The sequence below is a fragment of the Stenella coeruleoalba genome (genome assembly GCF_951394435.1).
Source record: "Stenella coeruleoalba genome assembly, chromosome: 16".
In the NCBI taxonomy this organism is placed as follows: Eukaryota; Metazoa; Chordata; class Mammalia; order Artiodactyla; family Delphinidae; genus Stenella; species Stenella coeruleoalba.
In genome coordinates, this window is record NC_137162.1 from 45298427 (window position 1) to 45325094 (window position 26668).

The 26668-nt window shown below is 48.0% G+C and overlaps 1 protein-coding gene across 12 annotated transcripts in view; it reads right to left on the minus strand.

Annotated features, from left to right (window-relative positions):
• Positions 1-2760: 2760 nt before the first annotated feature.
• The window catches only part of MARCHF8 (membrane associated ring-CH-type finger 8), a 113952-nt gene continuing 90044 nt past the window's right edge, over positions 2761-26668 (minus strand). For 8 of the 12 annotated variants that reach the window (XM_079900683.1, XM_079900677.1, XM_079900672.1 and 5 more), the window contains 6 exons: positions 26574-26624; positions 11786-11868; positions 10709-11554; positions 9106-9286; positions 6986-7133; positions 5976-6570 (listed from right to left, as the gene is read on the minus strand). In XM_079900683.1, the coding sequence (XP_079756809.1) occupies positions 6266-6570; positions 6986-7133; positions 9106-9286; positions 10709-11554; positions 11786-11868; positions 26574-26624 (1614 nt within the window). In that variant the 3' untranslated portion in view covers positions 5976-6265. Of the gene's footprint in view, positions 6571-6985; positions 7134-9105; positions 9287-10708; positions 11555-11785; positions 11869-26573; positions 26625-26668 lie in introns of all 12 variants that reach the window. The other 4 variants (XM_079900679.1, XM_079900674.1, XM_079900673.1 and 1 more) reach the window with 4 other exon arrangements.

Consider the following 26668-nt stretch of genomic DNA (forward strand, 5'->3'; position numbering starts at 1 on the left):
AGCTGGAGGAGAGCTGGGCCTACCAGGGCCTTGCACGTCATCTGCTGTGATGCCTCTGGGTGATCTCGCACCAGAGTACCTTTCATCTCCAACATTTTAAGAATTTACAAGTGCTTCTGAAGCAGTGAAGCCTTTGCCAGCAGGCCTCTGGAGGGCAGGACTCCAACAGGCAGAAGTCGGCCAGGCAGATGCTAATTCAACCCAGCGGGCAGCCCTGCTCCCAGGAGCTTCACGTCTGCCCTCGCTTCCTCCATCATAAATGGTGGGATGAGCCCAGAGAGCCCAACTCTGTCTCTTGGGCCTGGGCCTCCACAGGGTGGAATCAGATGGGGTGGGGGAATTGGAAATTGGCTGCATTTCTTCCCAGACACCCCAGAAACTGGCTGAGATCTGGAGGGTGGGGTGGGAGGAGAGCCCTGAGTCAGAGGGGTCTCCGTGACTCAGAGCAATGCCCTCCCTGGGCCTCAGTTTCCCTGCTATACATGGGGGTCAGACTGGAGTACCTGTTCTTAGTGTTGGGTGAGGGACGTTCCTGTGGAGGGGAAGCACAGACCACTTTGAAAATCGGATAAAAGCTATGGGCATCCCCCCAGGAGTGTGACACAGGCACTTATACAATCCTCAGGGAACCACACACCTCCTATGGCTGAGCAAAGAGTCCCGGGACCAGGGTTCCCAGGTGACTGGATTTTATGGGACAGAAAAGTTCTGCAAGAAAAATCTGGAGGGACATTTGTGTTACCAAGTTTTTGTTGGTATGAACCAACCAATCCATAAAAAGCACCCCTGCCAAGTGCTACCAGCGACTCTTATCACTGCTTCATAATAGGGCATTTTAACAACAGAAGCGCAGGAGAACAAGGATAACAAGGCTACTCTTTCTCACAACCACCTGTGTTGCCTTTTCCCATCTCCCCCTGGTCCCCCTGCAGACTGTGCCACAGCAGTGCCGGGAAGCACGGCCGGGCTAGCTCCCCTCTGCCGAGCGCCTGGCACTGTGTGTCTCCAGTGAAAGGGTGGAAGCTGGACAAGGGGAACAAAGTGGAGCGCAGCTTGGCTCCCTGGACCCCTGGACCTCCAGACGCCTACCTAATGCGGAGGGGACGCTGAGATCGTGCCCGCAGAGCCTGGACTGCGCTCCTCTCACTTCAGCTCCGGGGGAGGCAGCCTGGCGAGGCAGGGCCGATGAGGCTTCTCTGACGGCCCAGAGGCTGGGCCTGCCAGCCCAGAGGAACTGGCTCATCCCTGTCCCTCTCTCCCCCCTGAATTACCCTTCTCAGCTCTTTCCTGACCCAACGTGCAGTGGGACTCCTGCTCTCTGTTGCACTTCTGAGGCTGGGAGAAAAGACAGGCCCTAGAGAGGGTCGTCTATGCCGCTCACACCATGTGGGCTGTGCAGCAACAACTCTAGGGGGCGCTGATCACACGGGCCAAGCGTTGGCAAACTTTTTCTGTAAAGGGGCATGTAAATATTGTAGGCTTTGCAGGCCATACGATCTGCCATTGTAGCAGGAAATAAGCTGAATACAGTGTCAATGAAGGGCAAGGCTGTACGTCTACAAGTACATTTATGAAACAGGAGGCTGGTCTGCGAGCAGTGGTGGGCCACCCCCCCGCCCCCCGACCTAGAGGATTCAAACCGCCCCTAGCGGTTTGTGCCATCAGCGGCCCCAACCCGTCATTTTTTGGCTGGTGTCAAAGGGAAGAGAGGCCTGGGGGTGGCACTGTTTCAAGCCCGCCGGCAACAAGACCTTACTGGGCGTCTCTTCAGCCAAACGCAAACTCATCGGGTCCCCAAAGCGTAGAGGCTCCTCATGGGCAGTCCCCACTTCGCATTCTTACAGAAGGTTCCTCTTTCAGCTCCATGCTCCTCGCCACTCCCTCCAACTGAACGCTTGAGCTCAAGGGAGGTCTCGGGGGAGGGCTGGGGCACACGCTGGCCTCTGTCCCTCCCGCGAGCCCACACCCGAGCAGATGCACCTCTTCCTCTAGGGGCCTCAACAGCTCCACTCAGTTCTGGGGACCTCTTCTCCCAAGTCAGGCAAGGAGGACACTTGGCAAAGCACCCTCCTGCTTCTTAGCTCCCCAGTCTCCCTGCACTCGTGGACGGACTCTCCCGGCTCACCAAGGGCAGTATGCTGGGGCGACCTTGGCCTCCCTCCTTTCACCTGGTGTACAAAGGTGAAGCCAGGTGCCCGTCCTCGGCACTCCCAGACCCGGGAGTGGTTTGCAGTCCCGAGACTGGAGGATCAACGGCACTGTCATTACTCAGGGAAGCCCCGCCAGGAGCCAGGAGATGCAGCCAGGCTAAGCTATCGACAGCAGCCCCGTCGGCCCTGCCCCGTTCCCTCACTCAGCTGGGCTGTGCTTCAGTATATGTTTCAGCAGATAAGGCCAGTTAAGCAATGTACCATTCCAATGGTCGTGCTGCCATGCACACCCTGAACTTGAGTCTGGCTTCTCTCAAGTTGAGAGAACTTGAGTGTGGTGAGTCCAAGTTGTTTGAGCCTGGATGTCTGAGACAAGCACACCTATGAGAACGACTTCAGCTTTCACTCCCACGCCCACACATCCTCCAGAACCCACTGCCAGTGATCCTTCCTCCCTCACAGGGACAGACCAAATCTGCACGCGAGTCTGCATGACTTACTTTCCTGATGTGCAAGCCAGAGGAACCCGGAAAGGGGTCCAGACCACTGGAGTGCTTGCCAGTGTTCCCAGCCTCCTTGCAGGAAAACACTTTCATGGAAAAACTCCTTTTTAAAGAAAAGCTTTATTGCTACAATTAGATACTCCTGTGTATAGTACAACCACCCCCCACAATACAGAGAATTATTCAAGCAGTAATGCCGAAGAACAGTGAACATACACAAAGGGATACAAAACTAGACATTTAGATAACTTGAAATTCTCTAAGTTAAGAAAAAGTTCAAATGTGAAGTGCCTTTTAGAAACTACACCACACATGCCAGTGTAAATTTGGTCTTTATTAGCAATCAACCTCCTACAAACACTGCATCTAAACAGGTGATGAGTTGCACAATTACTTCCAAAACAAAGACAAATGCTTTTACTTCCCTATGTTTCAGTCTCTCCTTGGACTAGAGATGGAAGCTGCATATTTCAGATCAGATCCAAGAGGGAGAGTACCTCAAACGTGTATCTGCATCAGGCCACATCCACACCGTCGTGGATCTGTACACCCTGCCGTGCCCAGTCCTCCTCCAGCTCTGCAGCCGACCACCAGGCAGCGGGGGCAGCTCGGACCCGTGCAGGCCTTAGCGGAGGCTCTTGAACGGGCCCAGCTGCCTGGGGTCCGTATGTCTGTAGCCAGGAAGGGCACACCCGCAGGTTTTGTAACTGGACCCATAAGATTGAAAAGAGTGGATGGAAGTAAAAAAGGAAGTGACATTAGGGGCCTGTGGTAGGAAGAGGTCTTTCACAATTTTCAGGAAAATCTCAAAATAAACCCAAGCACAAAAGCCCTTCAGCTGAACTATAATTTGAGGGGAAACAGAGGCCAAATCAGAGATGGCTGGCTGGTGACACCCCTGAGGCTGCTTCCCTCTCCCCCTCACCTGGCCTACAAATATCGGCCCCCCTGACCCTGAGACCTGCAAGCGCATTCAACGTTTCTATATAGTTCATCCAAGTGTCATCTTCTCACTAAAGCCAGGTGCAGAATGATCAGGAAATGGGGAGTAATTAAGCCCCCAAAAGAACCTAGAGAGCAAGCTGACACTAAAGGAATGCCTGGCAGATCCACAGCTCCCACTAGATGGCAGCACAGCCCAACCTTGGCAGGGCTTCGCACTCACCCTTAGTCCCTTCGGGGCAGAGATTAGCCCTGGGACTCAGTAGGGGGGCAGAGGTGCTCAACAGGACCTGCGAGGAAAGAGAAAGGCAACCGGGTAGCTGTGTGCCACCCCAGGGGAGAAAAGAAGGACATGGAGCTGACTGTCCACAGGCAGAGGCTTTCAGGAGCTTGGCTGGAGGTGACGAGATGGTGTTTAGGCCCTTCCTAAAAACAAGTGACAGGGCTTCCCGTGACAGTCCAGTTGGGCATGGGAGCAACGCAACAGTCATGGCTATAAAGGCGCCTCTGCCGCGGAGGGCGCCAGGCACTCTGGGTGGGCTGCCCTGGGGCTAGCCCCACCTAAGCACACTCTCCTCTCTGCAGAAAGTCTCAGTGCTTTTCAAGTCCAGCATAAGGGGTTCCACCGGGGGGAAAGGGAAAGATTCCCACTTAAAAAGCTATCCCAGTCTTCCCTTGACCACTCATCCGCCGTTAGAGGGACAAGGGGCCTTGCCCAGGCAGTTCCTAAGGGGCACAGGCAGGGCTGACCTGGGAGTCTCCTGAGTGGACAGTCTGTAGCTGCCTGGTGTCCCCAGGCTGAGAAGGGGTGTAGGTAATTGCACTTTGGGGCACAGTGAGCACAGGCACGGGCTGGACGTGCCCTGGGAGACAGAGAGGGCCGGCTGCCCTATTTCCAGGGATGGGCTACAACTGGACAGCAGCTGCCAGACCAGAGCAGCCACGGCAGGGCAAAGTCCTCCTCCAGAGCTTAAGGATCCTTCCGCCTCCTCCCGGCTTTCAAAACAAACCACGGGGCTTCTACTCTGAAATGGAAAGGAATCATCTTCTGTTTGCTTCCTCCTCTTAACAGCTGGATGAAGCAACTAAGGCTCAGAGGATGGAGGGCAGGACCCCCAGGCATCTCCCCCCAGATGCTCATCTGCGGCGCTTCCTGGAGAGTAAGCATCCCGGCAGACCTAACTTACACTGCAGACTCCCCTGGCCTGTTTTCCTGGAGTTGACTCTTATTTGCCTGGCATGATGAAACTGGTCTTCAGAAACAGAATTTTAAGCAGACCTTTTTAAAAGGACAAAGGCCATTTGATGGTAGTAATTTTGGTTTTGTTTTATGAAAAATGGTACAGGAGATAATCCCTGATGACAGAATGGACTGATAGTAGGGCCAGGGGCCCCTAAAGGATCCTCTCTGTTCAGTCCAGTTAAGGCGACAAATGGGCAGGGGAGTGGCTGGGAGCAGGGACAGTGGACCAGGGCAGTTTGCCGCTCACTCCTGGCCCTCACCCCGGAGCCTGTCTGCATCTCTGCCCCGGGCGGTGGTCCACAGAACGTGCCAGGAGCAGGGGCGGGCTGAGCGGCAGGCACCCAGGGGCACCTGCCGCGTGCAAGCCCCAGACCAGGGCGACGCAATGCCTACTCCATCAGTGTGAAGCCGGCACAAACTGGAGAGGTTTGTCTTTAAAGGAGTAGTTTTTAAATATTCAGTTTTGTTCTAATTACTCGCTTCTTTTCATTTAGACCTCATGAACCCTTCTTCCGGGCTGACCAAAAAAAAAGAAACATTCAGGGCAGCCCTATGACATGAAGACTTGTCACAAAACAGGCTCAAAACCACAGAAATTATGCTCGAATTGCCATTTAGCATCCATTAATTCCCACAAGGTGTTATGAAAAAGCCTCAGACCTGTTTGTCCTGCTTTAGAGTCACAAGTCCCTTTTATGGACTTGTGTCCAGAGTAGACGTCACATTTCTTAGCATATATAAGGCAAAAAGGGTTTTAGATCTATTATAATGTGAAAGAGATAATCAGGGTCATGAAGGGAAGGTTTCTAAATGAGACGTCCTTTTAAATGTCAATCCCACAGGACACACATATTACAAAATACAGATTCTCTTTTTGTAAAGTGCTTTGCTTTGCTTAGTGAATCACTCACCACCACGCACAGAGCACCACGGCCCGTCTGCTCAGGAACTGTCAGTGGCGGCCTCCCCGCGCTCTGCTTGGTGAGGGGGAAACCTCTCCTCATGGCTAGATGTTCCCAACACTCCACTCCAGAGGGTCGGTGGGGGGACCTGCCAACTGGAAGAGGCGCATCAGGACCCAGGCGCTACCAGCTCCTGCTCTAACCTCAGGTTTGGCATCTTATTCTTTCATTCTGCTCAAGACTACAGGCCAGAACCCAGCCAGCGCCCCATCACGGTGTTACGGGCTCTTCCAACTTCCCTTCCTGTAGACACGCTGGCGGAAGCAGAACCCAGCCGTGCACAGCTGACGTGAGGATTTTCCAGGGGAGTCACTAAGGAGGGTTTAGAAAAAGAGAAGCCATTAAAAATAGTCACCTGCCCGGTCTATGCTATTAAACGACATAAGAAAATGTACACAATTGGCAGTAAACAATTTCCTTCAGCTGTTCGCAGATGTCCAGGAGAACTACACACCCTCCACATCATCAGATGTGAACGATCTCTGCTCCAGTGTCTTCAGGTTCTGTGCAACAAGAAGAGTTTGTGTCGGAATGACAGATTCCACGTCCATCTTTATTTTCAAAGTTGGGCTCTGTTAGTGCAGATTTTTCAAAAATATTCTTTTTGCTTGTATCTGGACAGTTTTGGACATAGATTACTCTGTTATAAGCCTTGAGTCTCTTCCATAATTGTACATACACTTTGCACTGAACGTACATAAAAAGAAGTCCACCAGTAAAGCCGATGGCCACAACCACCAATTTAGTCCAAAAGGGCCACTCTAGGATTCCTGGAAGGGAAAAAACCCAGTTAGCCTATCAGCTGACCTTATTTAAGATGTGAAGTAAATAAAACACAATTTCTGAACTTCCCATAACCATGGACTCTTAACTTATCGAATCTTGCTTCGCTGGAGGAGGAGTGGAAGAGCATGTCCACTCCCTTTTATCCTGCTCCTCCAGGGGGCACTCATGGAGATTCTCTCTCTCCATGATTTGATCTCTCCTGACTGGGTTTTAAAAACTACCACCACAGCGAAAGAAACATCCAAAAAGGATGCATAGTGCCTCATGATTGATGCCTCCTTCCAGAAGCCCAGACATTTGAGGTCTGACTTGAAAATCAACCTGGAATAACACCCCAATCCTAAGACCCACTGTGCCATCCAGGATCTCCTGGGTGCACCTTTCGTTCTGAGCACATACCTGTTGCCTGCCCCTGCTTGATCTCCTCAGCAGTGCGGTCGATGAGCACGTACAAGGACCAGACCACACAGGTGATGGCAATGATGTGGAACGTCACGGAGCACATGATCTTCCTGCGCTCGCTGGCTGTCATCTGCAGCTTCTCCCACTGGAAAGACAACGCACAGAGCGTGAGGCTCAGGCTCATGGGCGTAAAGCGCTACGATGGGGTGAGAGCTTTGCTGATGGTTAAGACTGGCTTCCCTCCTCCCTCCCCCTTTCCCAAGCTAGATGAATTTCCCCAAACACTCAGAGTCGCTCCCTTTAAACCATGTGGCGTCAACCAGGTACCAGGCACCGGTGTTCTGTCCACATCCAACTTTCTAGGCGATGAAGAGAAGCTGGGATCGAGATGAGCCATGACCCACCACCAGCAATCCCCTGGCTGCTTATTCTGGCGAAGCAGGCATTCAGTGGCTTTGATACAAGACTTTATGGTTTTGGTCCTGATGAAAACAGCACATTGGCCCAAGACCCAGGTGGCACACTTTAAGTTTCCGTGACTTGCTGACTGGCATGAGTGAGGGGAAGAAGGGGGTTGATGACACCACAACACACTAGCAGATGGGTCACACTATGTCGTGAAGGTGATGGTGGAGGGCGCTCACTCTTTGGTCCTCTGCTACATTGGCAGCAACACTGTGAAATCGATGCTAAGAGTTCCTGGTACAAGCAGTCTGTGCCAGTCCCATCTCCTCTAGGAGCTCATTAATTTACTCCAAATAGCCAGATTTTCTTTTTCATTTACTGGTTTCCGAATCAGAAGAAAACACATAGAGGTAGAGAAAAAGAACAAGTGTAAACACTGCATATCCTCTGCCAGCCCTGCTCACAACCTTTCCAGGTGGTTCTATGCAGGATAAACTGAAAGTAGAGCCTTCATGGACTATCTATATTGGTCAAAGTGCCATAAGACTCACTTGAAGAGTCAGCATAGAGCAGGCACCCAAAAAACAATGAGGCTTTTATGGGACAAAACAGTTTTTAAGTAGTTTGCGCCTGCCTTCCCTAGCATCCAGATTTCTTTCTGCTATGGTGTGACACAGTATCTTCATCTGGCTTCCCTCCTAAAATGTCCCCCTGATTTTCTAAGACACATTCAGTTCAAGCCTTTCACACTCCCCTGAAATGCTCACCCTACCTTTGCGGTGGCTGCTTTTCTCCAGAGACAATCTGACCTCTCTAGAGCCCTTTCACTTCCCCTCTAAATCCTACTGATCTTCCAAGAACTGCTTCAACACCAAACATTCTATGATGCTACCACCACTCTGCTTCCCCAGAGCTCCGACCCACAATGAATACTTCCTTCTCTGAATATCTGATATGAGCGATCACCATAGAAGTTAGCATTGAATCGGCATGTTGGTGCTGTTACCTGATTATGTAATTCCCCTTGCAATTTATGAGTTTTGAGATAAGAACAAACCTTTTATTCTTCCAAACAAAGCCTCTCCATATTCTGGGCACACAGACACATGGAACGGCCAGTGTTTACACAGGAGGGGAGCACCGGATGAGGCTCCTTTCAGAGGAAGCACGGACATGGGACCTGAAGAGAGCTGTGTTGCATGTAATGCCTGTGGTTCCTTTCTTTTCCCATCTGCCCCCACTTCCCATCTAGGAAACACCTGTCACAGGTATACAGAAATAAATTTACCATGTTATGCTGTTCTTTGTGCTGGAGAGAGATACTAATCTCCACTATATGGACCTAATTAGAGGCAAAGCCTGAAGAGTTAATACATACAAAGTTTAATGCTGACTAAGATGTCACAAAACAGTCTGTGGTCAAGGGCCAAATGACTGATACAGACAAGCAGGCAGTCTTAGTTTTAAGGAAAAAGAAAACACCATATGACTGAATGGACAGAAAGAGCTTCTTCCTGAGAGGAGGGACTTGGAAAACAGTACCAAAAACATGAATGTACACACCAGCCCCAACTTCTTAAAGGAGTGAACTCAAGCCAACTGTGGCTCCACCCAGTCCCAGTCCCTGGGCTCCACCCAGTCCCAGGTGCTAACTCTTCTGGGCGCTCGTCTCAGTGAAGCTAAAGTACTTCCGAGGGTGGCCTCGCACATACTTTTCTCAGAGGCTTCAGCTTGGTCTCCATGATGAACTCGTACTTGCACAGCTCACAGCAGCGTGTGTCGGAGCTCTTGATCCACTGCTGCAGGCAGGTCTGGTGCACAAAGTGGAGGCTCCCTGTGCAGTGGCAGGGTGTGATCAGAGGGCTCTCGTCATCCCCTTCACAGTGACAGATCCTGTGGCAGAAGGAAGGCCAGTCATTACAAGGAGGGCCACACAACAGGGAAGATGACGCTTCAGTGGAAGGTCAGTCCCCCCAAGGAAAACGTTCCGAAACAAACATCACAAAATGACTATAAGCACGAAAACATACGAACACAAATGAAAACAATTACTACAAACTAAAAATTTCTAGCTTACCGCACCAACATGGAAAGTCTGGGTGGCTTTTGGCAACAGAGAGGAAAAAATGATATAAGAAAATGACAAAGCAGTCATTTTGGGTAAGACTTAAGAACTTCACTAAAAAGACGAATTTAAGGAAACATCTTCCAGAACTTACATGACATTAAAATAATCAGAGGTAAAATTTCTGTGTAAAACAAAACCAGCACTCTACCTTTCAAAAATACCAGTGACTTGAAAAGATGATGAACTTTGCTTGCTAGCTATAATCACTGACCTCACCTTCACACATCACAACTACATATTTCTGTCCTCTCTCAGAGAGGTAACAGAGAAATCACAGTGCTTCTCCTGGACCTGAAAAACCATTATAAGATGCTGCAATTTCATTTCTTTTTTCAGGATCACTCATAGCAATAAGTGAGAAATTTAAATCATTCATTATTTCTAAGGGTGCATGCAACAGGACGTAGCTACTAACCTCAAGGAACTTAACAGACTTTTGAGAAACAGAAAGGTCTTTTCCAGCAGCTGGAGAGCAGGTAGGGACACCTGGCCTGAAAGGAACTGGGTTCTGGCCCAGGCCAGGCTCTCGGCTGTTTGTTTCTGTGAGAGGGGTTTCTGATCCAATTGTTAAAAGAAATGATAAGAGCTGATCCTGAGGAGGGGCCACTGGGGAAAGGTTAGAATGGGGAAGGCCTAAGAGTAGCGGCAAAAGTGAATTCTGAAAGCTTTTGGAGGCCTGACAAGGATGCTGCACCCGGGAAGATAAAAGTGGTGTTAGGACCTGGGCAGAGGTGGCTGCACCCAAGTCAAAAGGAAGGAAGGAGCTGCTGAAGAGCAGCCCTTCCCCATGCACATCGTGTCGCAGGTGGAGCGAGGGGTAATAATGAGGTCGAGAGGGGAAGCCAATGCTTAATATCTAGACCATCAAGCTGGAAGACTGGAGATACTATTTTTTCTTCCGCTTTCCTTATGCAAAAGCTACTTATTTTTAGTTGAGAAGAGTCAGCTTGGCCTTTAATATGTGTAGCTTCTTCCTCTTTTATCATCTATGAAACTATCTTGGGACCCATGTCATAAAAATTGGTTTTTCAAATGATACCAATAATCTATTCTGGAGAAAACTATTAATCCATAATTGTGTACAACTGCCTATTCATTTTCCTGAAACTTCACATATTAAAGCAAGATGAGGCCACGGAGGTGTGGGGAGCAGAGAGGGCCAGAATGGTGGTTCTTGGCAAACCAACCTGCAGACATCCCCTGACGTGGACACGGGAGAGATGGGGGGGCCCTTTTCAGAGAGAGGGGAAGGACCATCCAGGTCACTGTCCTTTTCCACCGAGCAGAGGGGCGCCCGCAGGACCCTGCTCTTCGGTTTTGTGGATGTGCTGTCCTCAAAGACGTCATCATCTCCCGTTTCGTCGGAGAAGAAGCCCGCGCTCCCAGCCAGCCCGCTGGAGGACTTGGCAGGGTGCGGGCCGGCAGTGCAGCTCTCCAGCTCGTGGAACCAGTGCAGGCTGCTGGTGCTCAAGCCGTGTGACAGCGAGAACAGGTACCGGAGCAGCCGCCGGCTTCTGGACACGGCCTCGCCATCTGCCTTCTCGTCCAGAAGCAGGACGTGCGTGCCCCCCTTGCCGGCTCCCACCTCTGAGGCCGCTGAACGATTGGCGGAAAGGGATGAAACACAAGAATGTTTGGAACTGCCAAGAGGTTTGCGATTCAGTGTTCTTTTTTCTTTCTGGTGGAGCCTGTTAATACTGAGACACGGGTCTTGAGGGAGTATCAGTTTCCCTTCAGAGCAAGTCCTCTCCGCATAGTCAAAACTTTCCAAAGCATCCGGGGCCTTCTCACCCACATCATTCAGGGATTTTGAGAACTTCAGTGTTCTTCTGGCTTTGGTATTCTTAGCAGGCTTCAAGGCCTGGACCCACTCTGAGCCATGGGAATTTCTCTTGGATGCCTGCACTGTGTCTTGACAGACAACTGTCACAGTGAGCCCTTGTGTCAGAGAACTCTGGCAGGGAGGAGCTTTCAAGACAACAGCAGACTGCACGGGACTGTGGTGACAACACTCAGAAAACACTGCACTGGAACTGCATGCAGAGAACAGTGGAATAAAAGCACAGAAAGTAAAAACAATTTTAAAAGAAAATAGGCATCAAAGTGAAGAAATGAGACTTGCGTGGTACCTGGTGAGCAAACAGCACATAAAACCAGGTTGATTGTTTAGAGCAGAGGCATATGGAGAATCAAGAACCTGCAGACACGAACGCTCATTCCTGAGATGCACATGAACCACCGTAGCATGTGAAGCAGAGCATTACCTGCAGATGTCCTGATTGGAGGGCGTGACAGAAGTGCGAGAGAAGGCGGACACTGGAGCGGATGCCACTGAAGAGCCCCCAGCCTGCAACAACACACCTCCAGTCAGTTTTCAGGAAAAGCCAGGGGACTGCAAACACCACCTCCTTGTGAATGGCAATGGGTCTGCCGCTGCCCATTGCTCAGTGAATAGCACGTACTAGGTCCCTACGAGCCAAGGGAAGAACAAACCAAGCAGCACTCTTCATCCCTCAGATGAAGGGAAAGTGTAGCCAAGAAATATTTGAGACTCTGGAACAGCACCATCAACCTTCTGTATATTCAGTGGTCATTTATCTTCTAAGCATCTAAACTTAATTAGTCCATACGTAAGTCAAGAAACCAAGCACCGTAAGGTACACGCAAATGCAAAAGAAACATGAGGCACCTTCCCTGCTAGCTCTGCTTCCCCCACCCAGCACTCTTTAACCTGGTACCTGGGATCATCCTCGTTGAGGCTGGCAGAATGTGAGAGCCACTCCTCCCTCACCGCCTGGCAGTTGGTCCATGAACCTTCACTACCCTGCCAGCGCTCTTTATACAAAAGGGAGACTACCTGAGCACAGGGCCACCAACCCAGGGCTCAACCCCAGGCCCAGGAGGGGGCTGAGCACAGAATGCTCCCGAGCCCTAATCTTGGGATTGTGTATGGAAAAAATTATCAAGAACATGTAAATGTGGAAGAAAGTATAGCAAGGGGTCATGAGATAGAGCAGGGGCTCTGAGGGGTCGTGAACAAGCCAAAATTAGAGAGAAGTCTGGGAGGGTGAGGAAGTACCACGATGGGAAGAGAAGTGGAGGAGAGAAATAGGATCAGGGAGCACAGCTGGGCTGAGGATACATGACCACTACTAGAGGGTCCCCCAGCCTCGCACTCCAGCCTCTGTGCGGCCCTTGCCAGGCCTCATCAAGACTGACTCCTGAGATTCCACGGCCCTCACAGCACCCTGTGTGTTCTTCCCCGCTTAGGACAGTTATCCTGAGGGACAGCTCAAGGGCCACGGGAAGACAGTCCTGTGGGTCTGTTATCAAGAGCAAGCTGACATCTCCTCCCTGCCCTCCCCAGGCCCACTCCAGTGGCCCTCAGCCCTGCTTCTTGATGCTGGAGAGCCCACCTGGCTCCACGCTTGCTCAGTGCCAACCCCAGGATGTACTCTCATCCTGGCACTCCAGCTGTGGGACCACGGACTTGCATCAGCCACCAGGACAGCTCTCCCCACCTTGCCACCTCTCCAGCGAATACACCAGCCTGGGAAGAGCCAGACAGAACTGGCACTCTGACTGAGATGTCCACTGGACGGCTACTCTTGCTGCCCAGCATGGGGATGATACATCACTGTAAACCCAGCTCAACCTAAAGAAGCTCGATCCAAGAAGCTACATGCTATCGTGCTACATGTATATGCTAAAATTATGCAGCATTACTCAATGAGCGCATCTTCTGAGTCACCAAAGAATCCACATTTACTTTCTAGCTGAATGTGCACGTGAACATTGCATATATTCTCCATAAAAGCATTGCTGGTCCAATTTCTTAAGAATCTAAAGTTTATTTGGAGTCACGAAAATGACATCCCTCCAATAACCTTGCACTACTTGGTCACGATTCTTTCTAAAACAAATTGTGTGGTGGGGGGGGGCGGCGGTCTCAATATTATGCTGCTATGTTCCCACTGCACAAGCTACCTCTGCTTTCTCCTGTGCCCTCCTCCAGGCAGCCACCACGGGCTCCTCTGTCTATTCTCCTGAGGTGAGCACACAGGGCCTTTACTGTTAGTCGCTGCATGGAGGCAGGCTGAGGTGAGCCACACTAATGTCCCCAGCTCCTACAGTCAGCCTGCTCTCTGATGTTCAGCCCTAGCCCCACTCTGAGATGGGGAGCCTTCTTGAACTTCCTGCTCCCTTCTTTAACTTGTGAGGGTGACCAGCAGCTCTGTTCAGCACCTGTAGGCAAGGCCACAAGCTGGTCATGGTGTAGAAAAGTAAGCGTCGTCACCACGCCTCCCCAAGTAGACCTGGGAGGAAGGGAGGACAGGAATGTAGGTTCACGTCCTTGTCCCTCACTGCTAAGAGGTCAGCTCTCCGTCCTCTAGGTTGCTGGGTCAAGCTTAGTCGCTTGGACTGAGGTACAGAAGGAAGCGCCCTCCCCACGTGAGCAAGGGAAAAGTACACTGCTCACCAAGAAGACGGGGGCGATACCTAGTTATCTCCCTCCCTGTTACATTCTAAGGACAGGAGCCTCTTGAAACCACGCGTACTTTCCTGTATTCTGAAGGGAAGGCAAACCCTGTGAAAGGAAAGTAGGGTCGTATCTGGAGAATGAGGCCCTCCCAGGATCAGTGTCTTTGAAAGGAGGCAGGTCTCAGATGGGAAGCTGAAACCAAGACAAAATGGCCTCTCACTCCCTTTCTGAACCTCAAGTAATTCATGTGAAAACGGGAAGTCCGGGGTAACGATCACATTAGCACACATCTGTGCTGGCAAGGCTCAGTGGTAGGAGGGAGAGCCTTGGAGCAGAACAAAACCTGCATCGAGGAAGCAGCCGGACTATCCACACACTTGACATCGGTGATCCCTTCCCCATGAGTTTCCTGTCTCAGGTGTGTCACGGGGACTCACACAGAGTCGTGTCTGTACTTGCAGCAGACTGGCAGGCCTGCAGGATGGCGGCAGCCCCAAGCCCCTGCTCTGTTTGGGAAACAGGAACAGCCTCGGCATCCTCTATCTGTGCTCCTGCCCTCACTTTGTCCTCTCTGATCCCACAAAGAACATCATGAGACACTTTCAGCAGGTAATATCCAAGCCTCAACAGGCCTCCCAATAACAGAGCAAAAGTCTCCCTTCTTCTTAGATCATGAGGTTACAAGGAAAATTTTAAAATCTACTTACTGTTGTTTTACATACATATAAACCAACAAATGCCTTATCCCGGCTCTTTCTCCGTAAGAGCGAGAAAATGAGCAAGATTCATGGGGCCATCACAGTCCCCGTAGAGGTTCCTTCTGTCACCAGCTAAAGAGGAGCGCATGCTGAGAGTTCAGGACCAGTCCCCACGCAGAATGATCATCAAAGCACAGCGACAGCAACTTTAAAGAGCTTAACTTGTTGCTGGTATCAGGCCGAGTAAAATCTGTCAACCTACCAAGGAGGATTTAAAAGACTGGCCTGATCAACAATGGCAACAACAAAATGAAGCCAAGAGCTGCAAACACAGTTCCAGGGTCCAACCAGGGAGGTCAAGACAAGTCAAGGGGCTGGCAGTCCCCTCTCAGCGGCTCGGGCCAACAGCTCCCCAGCTCCTCCTGAGAGCAGGGGGCAGGGTGACATTCAGGAGGCTGTGCTGGCTCAAGGGAAAAAGAGACTCTATGCCCCCCGCACAAAGCCAGAGAACACTCTCTCCCCTCCACGAGGATCAGACCACACAGGACTCCACAGTTACTGACAAAAGGAGTAAATGTTCATAACGAGAAAATTCGTATGTGTTGAGAAAACTTAAGCCCTCTGTTCCTGAAGTTCTTTGTTGGTTCTCAAACAAGAGACCTTCCTCCGGTCATGAAAAAGAATGTAAAGCAATCTCATTACAAAAAAATTTTCATAAAAATCCCCTCTTTTTAAGATGTTGTCATCAATTATGTCAAAACAAACCTCTGGATTCTGTCTAGGCCTAAATTCCAGTTGCTTTTATTTCTTAGGAATGACATGTTTGTTCTGCTGTCCTCAAGTCACTTAATGGTTGCCTTTCCTATCAACCCACTGTTTTAAATGATTTTATCAAGACTGCCAAAAACATATAAGGAATAGAAAACTTTCCATGTATCCCTGGTAGAAGCTGGCATGCTCCCACCTCTGTTTCCCTTTAAGAGAACTTACTGCCATTGGGAGGCCTGCCATAACAGACTCACCAAGCAGAGTTCTCAGTCTGTGGCAGGAACTTACCAATTTGACACTGGAGGGGACTTCCTCCCTGCAGGACACCAGCTGTACCTTCCATAACCCTACCCTTCCCCGCCTGCTTTTTGATTCACTTCCTTCCCTTGCTCCCTCCACTACGTTACTTTCCAACCTCCCTCTCAGCCACTTCCTCCTCCTCCTCTATTGCGAAACCCCACTGGGCCCTTTTTCATTTACCAGCAAAGCTACATTTAAAACATTTTGCTCCCTAACAAGAGTGAATCAGCCCATCTGATCTTCATCAACACGTATGGGGCCACAAGAAATGGTCTGGTTGGGCTTGTTTGCTTTTAAGCCAGAAGGAACTTGAGGAAAGACTAGAGAAGGAGGGCAAGATGCAATAAGGGCTCGTGTTTACAACGGACTTCAAATTAGATTTATCAAATCAATGACTTAATCAAAAAATGGGAAAGGAAATACAGATGGCTCTTAAAGCATCAGAAGATGCTTGACCTCTCTCACAACAAGAAATACAAATTAAAGCTCCAATGAGAAATACCATCATCATCAACAACAAAGCACCTAAAAAAAATCAAACACCCATGTTGGCAAAAGTATGGGGTAACAAGCATGCTTACACATCGCTGGTGGGAAAGCAACCTGGTAAACCTCCCTCCTAAGATGGCAATTTTGCTGAGAATTACAAATGCACGTGCACTTTGTCCCAGCAACTCTTTTAAGAATTCATCCTCACACATATGCAGGAAGAGGTTTGTACAAAACTGTTTGTGGGAGCAAAGGGTTGGCATAACTTCATTGCCCGTGGGCTCGTATCTGATTGAGTTAATACTGGTACAATGATAGAAAGGAACGTGGGCAATCATTAGCAGAAGGGAAAGCTCATTATGTGCAGTAAGGGGTATATGGAGGGAGCAGGCAGAGAGTAGAGCCACACCATGCATGCTGGCACGTGCAGACTATCTGTCAGTAGCTCCCAAGAGTGGTTTCCTGTGAAACACAGAAGGAGAGCAGGGACCCCGGGCAGGAGGGACACAGACTTTTCATGAAGACCCTTTCCAACCTTATACCACTTAACCAAGAACAGGTATTTCCTAAATACAAATTTATTTTTAAAGTAACATGAGACTGAAAGTCTAAGAAGTACCATAAAACTGCACAACCAACTGTAATCATTTTCCAATTCTGGAAAAACTGGTAAAGAAATTGATTTCATGGGTCATGACCTACATTTTTAACAATGAAATAGAATAGATGTCAAAGTGCATCTGACATGATGATTAAGTCTTTGGGGGAATTTTTTCTTTCAGTTGTGTGTGTCAATGAGCTGAGTTTCAATGTAAACACTATTTCTTACAAAGGATTATGGTCAACATAATTTGAAAGTCATTGCACTACTGTATTTCTACCAAAAAAACGTAACAAACAAAAATATCAAAATAAGTAAAAGAAAAAGAAGATGGCTAAATCAAGAAAGCATGTTAGGGACTTCCCTGGTGGTCCAGTGGTTAAGACTTCTCCTCCAATGCAGGGGTTGAGGGTTCGATCCCTAGTCAGGGAGCTAAGATTCCACATGCCTCGCCACCAAAAAAATCCCAAAACATAAAACAGAAGCAATATTGTAACGAATTCAATAAAGACTTTAAAAATAGTCCACATCAAAAAAAAATCTTAAAAAAAAAGAAAGCATGTTACATTGTCAGCACAGAGATTTTGAAAGTGAAGGGCTCTGACAGCTATCAAGAGAGAGGTTTTTCCTCTATAAAGATGGCATTTGCCACCTGTATTAGATTTTTATTACCATGTTAACGAATTACCACAAACTTAGTGGCTCAAAACCACAAATGTATCATGCGACAGACAGCGTGATAGGACCCTCTGCTCAGGGTCTCCCTTCTTTGTGGAGGCTCTGGGGAAGAATGCACTTCCACGTTCATTCAGGTTGCTGGCAGAAGGCAGTTCCTAGCAGGTTTAGGACTGAGGACCTGTTTACTTGCTGGTTGTCAGCCAGGGGATGCCTGCATTCCCCATCCATCCCTCCCCATCTTCAAGTCCACTCTTGCTTCCAATCTCTGCCACCAGCCAGAGAAAGCTCTCTGTCTTTAAAAGCTCATGTGATTCCATTAATACAATGATCTCATCAGCAATGTCTCATCATAGTGACAGGCTCTGGGCATCAGGGTGGGACATCTTTGGGGGGCCATTTTAGAAATTCTGCTTACCTTTACTTTCTGCTCAGGAGGTTACTAAATGCTACCGCTCCTGTCCCCAAACCAAGAGAGAGTGATTGGGTCCTTACTGCTGCTCAGCAGGCCTGACTTCATATAATAAAGCCAAATAGAGTCTCACTTGGTGTTTAGACACTGCAATGTACAGACTGAGACTGCGTTTCAGCAAACCTTCTGCTTAGTGCAGAATTTCCTCTGTGAAAAGAAATGCTTCATTAAGAGAGAATCTGATTTCTAAAAATAAACACCCAGTTGTATTCATCTTCCAAAATGATCTACAATTAAAGAGGAGAGGCCAGTTCTGTGGCTGCTCTGATACACACATGTTGACTCCTGATGAAGGGCTGGGCCAAGAACAAGCTTTCACAATAGCAAATAATTGAAACCGACCGCTAAAAAAGTCAATATAAAATACGTACAATACAGAATTCATGGAGGAGAGTGTACAATAAAAACTACTGAATTCTAAAATGATTTCCATTATAAATGACTCTCAGCTTTGTCTAGCAAGTAGCACTAACACTGAATTCTTTTCTTCGGTGCCCTTTTAGAGAGAGTTGGAATTATGTGAATAATAATATGCCCCCAGCATAAGGAGGGGCCTATGTCATAGCACTGCTACAGGGAAGACAACAGCTGAAGGGACTTTCTCATGGCTCATCTTACAAAGCAGGTCTTTAAGCTACTGTTGGGAATATTGCAAACATAACTTGTTTTCAATAAATTACATTGAAGACAATGATTTCTGAGCAAAGATGGCTTCACATTCCCAGAAACTATAAGTGTAACCATATAAAGGCCCCCAAACCACCAGAAATACCATGGTGAAAGGGCTGGGTTTCTGAGTTATTTAGTAATCAAAAGGACCCTTTTACTGCTACAGACTTCTTTTAAATATTTAATTTTTTTAAATAAATTTTTTTTAATAAATTTATGTTATTTATTTCTTGGTTGCATTGGGTCTTCATTGCTGCGTGTGGGCTTTCTCTACTTGCGGCGAGCAGGGGCTACTCTTCGCTGCGTTGCATGGGCTTCTCATTGCGGTGGCTTCTCTTGTTGCGGAGCGCAGGCTCTAGGTACACAGGCTCAGTAGTTGTGGCGCATGGGCTTAGCTACTCCGTGGCATGTGGGATCCTCCCGGACCAGGGCTCGAACCCGTGTCCCCTGTATGGGCAGGTGGATTCTTAACTACTGCACCACCAGGGAAGTCCCTAAATATTTAACTTTTCAAATATAACTGAAATGCCTTTTTTTTTTTTTTTTGTGGTACGCGGGCCTCTCACTGTTGTGGCCTCTCTCATTGCAGAGCACAGGCTCCAGATGCGCAGGCTCAGCGGCCATGGTTCACGGGTCCAGCCGCTCCGCGGCATGTGGGATCCTCCCAGACCAGGGCACGAATCCGTGTCCTCTGCATCGGCAGGTGGACTCTCAACCACTGCGCCACCAGGGAAGCCCTGAAATGCATTTTTATTTCCAATCATTCTTTGAGAAAATTCTGAGGTGGTAGCAAAAGCACTGTTTTTGACTCCAAAGTCCTCAGTCTGTGTGTGTTCCTGGGTCACTCCACTAAGCACACCACCTCCCAAGAGCACACCACTTGGAGCAGGAATTTAATCATTTAAAAATCAGGTCAGGGCTTCCCTGGTGGTGCAGTGGTTGAGAGTCCGCCTGCCGATGCAGGGGACACGGGTTCGTGCCCCGGTCCGGGAAGATCCCACATGCCACAGAGCAGCTGGGCCTGTGAGCCATGGCCGCTGAGCCTGCGCGTCCGGAGCCTGTGCTCTGCAACGGGAGAGGCCACGGCAGTGAGAGGCCTGCGTACCGCAAAAAAAAAAAAAAAAAAAAAAAAAAAAATCAGGTCAATAATCCACAGGGCTACTATGAGGAGCAAATAAAGTCAGAGATGCAGAGATGTGACACACACCATTCTTGGAATGTGTCCACTGCGTAGAAGGCTTCCAGGTGGACTACTACTGCTTGATGGTCTACAGAGTAAACTTGCAGGTATATCTGTGATGAAACGCCCCCATTCCAACAGAGGCAACCACTGTCCACTCACTGGGATGAGAAAAGTTTCTGCCCAGGCTGCTCACCTGGCGGGTGAACCTTTGGCCTGGGAGAATGCGACTGACAAGGAACACAGGAGACAAGAAAGATGACCCCAAACTTAATGTTAAGGCTCTTCCTCTAAAGCCAAATGTGTTAGGTGACAAATGAAATCAGTTCTCTCTTTAAGCACACGCCCTCCCCGACCCACAATCCAAAAGAATACTCAGGGACCTGCTTGAAACCCCTTTGCTGGCCCCAACGCCCCAAGCCCAGCCTCCCTCTCTGCTCTGCGACTCGGCATTGGTCACCGAGCACTCCACAACCTCTTGCTCCTCCTGGGGATGCTGCCACACCCCACCCAGCACAACTGGCTGTTCCTCAGGTTTCTCCTCAAAAAGGGCTTTTCACTCCTATTATTCATTGTCCTTGTACTCTGTTCATTTCTTTCCTGGCACTTGTCAAGGTTTATAAAAAGATGTTACTGGAACAATATGTTCACCAAGAAGCTGCTGCTGTTCAGCCTTGCACAGTGCCTAGCACACAGGAGGTGTTCAATGAACACTTGGTGACTAAATAAAACAAGGACACTCTGGAGTAACTGTGTCTCTTTTAATATGTCTAAAACAGAGGTTCTCAAATTTGTTGGTCTCAGGACCCCTTAACACGCTAAAAAAAACGGAGGCCCCCAAAGAGCTTCATTCTTATGTTTATGTGGGTTACATCAACCAAATATTAGAAGTTTTTAAAACACAAGACCACCAGCACACATTCCATTAGTGTCAGAGAGAAGATGCCATCTTGCATGCCACTCAGTCTCTGGAAATTCCACTGTACACCTGTGCGAGAATGAGAGTAATAAAAGCAAATAATGTCTTCGTATTATTATGAAACCGGGTTTAACCTTCTCCCTCTCCCTGCCAGGAGATCCAAAAGCAAACTGAAAACTGCTGGTCTAGAGTTTCAGCCAAAAATTAAACTGTAACCAGTCAGAAGGCTAGAAAAAAAGAAAAGAAAATACGGTCAATCAATCTTTATAAGAGGGGAGCCAAACAGCAAGACACTGACCATGGAGCTCCATCAGGACCCAGAGTGAAGCTATGTGGTGCTCATGACACACGTGAAGCAGGCTGTTACCACTTGATGCCATTCAACTCCACCAATTCATTCTCCTTGTTTCTACTGCATGAAAATAAGTATCTTGTCTTTGGGATAGTTGTTTTCTTCAGTATAAATTAAGAAAGGCACATTCGCCTTATACTTAACCCATAGGTCTGAGTAACCTAAGTCTGTCACTGGTTAACTCTGTATTCAGAAACAGAGAGAAGCAGGCCTTGGTCTTGACAATCACACCAAGGTGTGTGGCCAGCAAGCCACCATCCTAAGGCTGTATTTACATCTGACATGTGACATTCTGCTGTATCTCATTCCTACCTAACGGCAACATTAACTAGAAAATATTCAAGAGCTCCAGGAGAGTCAATGCTCAAATTCATTGAGATTTGCTTGCCAAACAACAGAACAGCAATAATTTTAAGTGCTCGTTAAACATGTCCAATCTGACTTCTACCCAGGAATACTTGATTAACCAGAGGCAGGCACATAATGTTCATGGTATCTGAATAAAATTATGCAGAGCTCTAAAATATTCTGCCAGGTACCAGTCTTCAGCAACTGCTGGAGCTTAGTGAACCTGCTTGGCTGCAGGGAGGAGGGGACCCATGCTCCAGGCTTCATGATGGATGTCTAGCCTGCCACTGCCATCTCCCTGTGGTAAGTGCTGCCAATCATGAACTTGTTCAAGAAATTGTGTCACCTGGACCAAATCCAATTCCCCGGGTTGAATAAGAATGCTTCCCTCAGCATTCTCAGTAAACTAACGCCATGTCTGTGTGCTGCCCTTTCCCGTACATAAGGCTCCCTTGAGAGGTATCAGCAGAGGCTCAAGAAAGCCCAGCCCCCTCAGTGAACCTGGCCTAGGCCAATTCCTTTTATCTTAAAAAATTCTATTCGGACAGAGTGAGTTTAAGCCGCCTCAGGGAATTCTAACCTTCCTCTAAAGGGTTTTAGGTCAAAGTACAGTGGTCCTCACTGGAATGGTCCCAACCAACACAGCCCCAGGGTTTACAGGTACCTTGCAACTGGGTGGCCATGACAGCCATCACTCCCAGTGACCAAGGCTGCAAATACCTGCCTTTCATCTTTACCTAAAGAACTGGATTTCCCAAGAAGGTGACAAACCAGTTTTCTACTACAGTTTAACCCCATTCTGGCCAGCTCCTTTTTACCTTTTATGTCCTGCTTTAAGTATCCCCTTCTCAGCCATACCTTCTCCGAGCAGCCCTTTTAACTTCGGTCCCTCATAATTCTGTACCTTAGCCCCTTTTCTTTCACCTTCATAATAATTCTGTCTGCGGGTATTTTATGGCACTCTACTTATTCCTCTCTTCTCTGTTTAGTTCAGCATTCAAAGCATAATGTCTTGCACACAGTTAAGTGTTGGACAAAATCTGAACTCATGCAATACTCCTAAACGCTGCACTGGGCCTCCTTGTATACGTTACAACTGAGGATACTTTATGCCGAGCGATGAGACAGCTTGCAGGTGGTGGGCAGTGGTGGTACAACACCCCTGGACAGGGAGTCACGTCATCTCACCCTAACATGGCAGGCCTTCCAGGAGCAGCCTCCGTGATCACCCAAGTCCCCCGAAGGCTGTGTCAGTATCTCGCTGCATTCCCCCCACCAGCCCGTGTTCCAAGTCACCCTGGGAGTGAAGGCCACCTGTCAGCCAGGGGCTGAACATCACTCCTACAGCAGAGACCCTACCTCTAGCCCTTCCCCTCTCTGCACCACACAGCCTCCCAAATCCCCTTGTCTGTCAGAGCTCTAGTTCACAAAGGGCAGAATCAGGACCAGTGGTGGGTGATAGAATAAGGGTTTAGGCAACACATCGAAAGAACATTTTGTACTAGTTTTTTAACAGGAGCATAATGCAGACTGCAGGTGACTGACTAATGTGAGCACAAACTAGCCTGAAATCCAGCTAGAGGCTGAGCTGGCAGGAAAAGTCTCTTGACAAGACAGCAGAGATCTCAGGTAGCATAAAACATGTCCATGGTCTGAACTTTCTTTGTATCTTCCATCTCAAGGGTATGAAGCATCTGCTTAAGTATGTTTGCTACACTGAAGATAAGAGTTTTACATATCTTGGCCTAAAAGTAGCTTCAAACAACAGGCCCATTTTATAAATACAAGGAAGAACTGCATTCTCAAAAACTAGTTATCTTGGGCTTCCCTGGTGGCGCAGTGGTTGAGAGTCTGCCTGCCGCTGCAGGGGACACGGGTTTGTGCCCCGGTCCAGGAAGATCCCACATGCCGCGAAACGGCTGGGCCCGTGAGCCATGGCCGCTGAGGCTGCGCGTCCGGAGCCTGTGCTCCGCAACGGGAGAGGCCACAACAGTGAGAGGACCGCGTACCGCAAAACAAAACAAAAAAAACTAGTTATCTTGCACAGCAGTCCTGCCCTCTGTTCTGCAGCCCCATTTAACTGGTTCATGCCTAACATACTTAAGGAGGCTCACATTTTACAACAAAATTTCATGCTGAGGGGATCACTGGGAAGTTAGTGGTGTGAGCACACAAGACTCCCCACTCCTGAGGTTTTCTTTTGATCCCAGTTAAGTGTGCAGGAACTCCTGCTGTGGAAATGCAATAGACCCAAATCTTCTTTCTGCTCTGAAAGCTTTGAGGCTTTCACAGTACCCCTGTTTCTAAGAGTGTGGAAGTGTGGAGCTAAAACTTCTTTTTCAGAAAATTCCAACCCTGCCTACAGGAAAGCTCCATGTCAGCGGCCTTGTTTGTTTTGCTCATCACTTTATGCTAGCACCTGGAGCTCAGTGCCTGGCACAGAGAACACACAATAAAAATGTGTGCAAGAAGGAAACAAGGAAAAAAGCCAGAGTTTTGATTAGACTTCTTAATTTTCACCCCCAGGTGATATTTATCTTAAAGCATATACAGGCATACTTCAGAGATATTGTGAGTTCAGTTCCAGAGCACTGCAATAAAGCAAGTATCGCAATAAAGCCAGTCACACAAATTTTCTGGTTTCCCAGTGCACATAAAAGTTATGTTTACACTATACTGTACTCCATTAACTTTGAAGTAACATTATAACTAAAAAAGAAAGTACATACCTTAATTTAAAAATACTGTTAAAAAATGCTGACCATCATCTGAGGCTTCAGCAAGTCGTATAGTACCATCAAAGATCACTGATCACAGATCACCATAACAAATATAATAATACTAATGAAAAAGTTTGAAATATTTAGTGAATTACCAAAACATGACACAGTGACAAGAAGAGAGCAAATGCTGTTGGAAAAATGGTGCCGACAGGCTTGCTCAATGCAAGGTTGCCACAAACCTTCAGTTTGTAAAAAGCGCAATATTTGAAAAGTACAATAAAGTGAAATGCAATGAAACGAAGTCTGCCTATGGTTCTGTCTTTGATCAGGAACGACATAATAATAGCTACCATCAAGGACTATCCTGACCCAATCAACCTAAGATCACCAGGGTTCAACCAAGTTTGACAAGAGTCAGTTTACTGACTCATTGCAATCAGGAAGCTGTCCCATGGCTCCTTGCCAACATTATCCCTAAGTCTCAGAGCAAGCCTGAAGGTTGTATAATTACCCTAATTTTACTCATCAAGAAATTAAAGTTCAGAGGAGTATCCTTCCTCAAAGTCACATGGCTAGAAACCCTTGTCCACCTAACCCTCTAACACCCTCACAGAGCAACTCAGAAGGCCCATGCTCCAGGCCTGTGACAAGCCCAACAAATGTTCCTCTAGACATTGTAAGCCATGAGTTTACAAACTTTTTTAACTATAGTAGGAAACTTTCCTTCAAATAAAATCTTACTAAAACCATAAACAAACAAGAAACATGTATCTGAGGCACAGGATAATAACATCTTTCAGAACTGCTCTTAGCCATTGGAGCAAGGCAATGAGTGCTACTGTGTGCTTTTAAAATGTTTAATTCAACTTAACCAGACAGGCCATTTAGATCTATGCCTTCTTACTTTTCTCTATGCTTATATGTTGGACAGCTCCTTCAAAAAGTAGTAGGGCAAAACTGGCCATTTTACTCAGACAGTAATGATCTACCACTACACAGTTCTATAGCTCCAGCATTCCTGGCTGAAGGAACAGCAAAAGAAAAGAAAAGGAGGTTGGAACAGCAGAGAGTATTTGGTGAAAGGTAGTTATATGAGGTGGCTGAAGCTACCCTCCACTGGTCTGGGGGAAGGTCAGGTCAGCAATGAACCAAGAAGCACTCTGTAAATGGCCTTTAGGCACACTAAGCACTGTGGACTTTTCTTTTCATGCAAAATTCAGTGGCAGAATGACATGATTACATCACAAGTATGCCTAAGAACAGATGATTAATGTCTTAAAGGATTTTCTACATTCTACTTTTAATTCAAAAGTATACTATAGAGTGATATGAATAAAAAACATTTGGCATATAATGTCACTGTTTATTTTAGAGAAATTAAGAGGCCTGAGACAGCAGAATAGGTTTTGCCACACTATTCAGATCTTCCTGTCAGGATCTGACACAGACATGATGCGAGAGAAAATCCATCTTTGCAAGGAACCTTCATAGACACACCTGTATGGACAACGGGTTGGCTAGAGCCCGTGTCTAGGCTGAGAGATGAGCAGTGCATAGGAGCAAGCTCACGGCATGGGAGACACCGTCTGCTGGCTCCGGGGTCACCCCTAGCATCTGATGTGCTCCCGGCAGGCTACTCAAGTGACTACCCCACAGGTGTATCAGGTGCTGTTGGCTGCCGATTCACCCCTCTGCCCTCCTTTTCCTAGCCACGTTCCAGCTGGCGGGGGTCTTATGATCCAGTTCTGGCCAGTGAGATGTAAGCAGAAGTCAGGCAGCTGAGGGGCGCTTCTGGGAAAGCTTTTGCCTTCCTGTTGAAAAGGGTCACTCTCAGCTGACAGACCACAGCCAGGGTGCCTGGAGGTCCAGCTCCCACCTTGAGATCAAACATGAGGATGACAACGTGCCAAGGAAGGTGGCACAAAGAAAGCGGAAGGAGCCTAGATCCCCGGCAACATCTGTGAGCACTGCGTCAGCCCTGAACCATCCACCTCCAGACATCTTGTCATCAGAACAACAGAAATCTATAGTTATTTAAGTCAGTAGAGTTGGTTTTTTATTACCATCAGGCAAATGCATTCCTAATTGAGGTGACAGATTCTCTGGCGACTCTCTGAGATTTCTTTTACCTGAAAGGAAACAATTTCTACTGGAAGAAATGGGGTTTTCTCCTATCAGTCACTCCCCCCAACACAAATCTAGAATTGCCTCACTAGAAAAATATAACTGCTATATACCTCACATGGTCCCAGAGCGGATTAAAGTAATGAACTGATAACTTTATGTCTTTAAAAGAGAAAAGTGTAAACACATGCCAGGTATAAGAATATAAAAACCCCAAGCTACAAAAATAACATATTTCAGTAGCACTCTACCTTAGAAATGTTACTTGAATGACTCATGGAATGTCCCAAAGTCTTCTCATGCTGCAAAAAACCAAACAGGTGTTAAGTATCAAGCTTTGATTAAA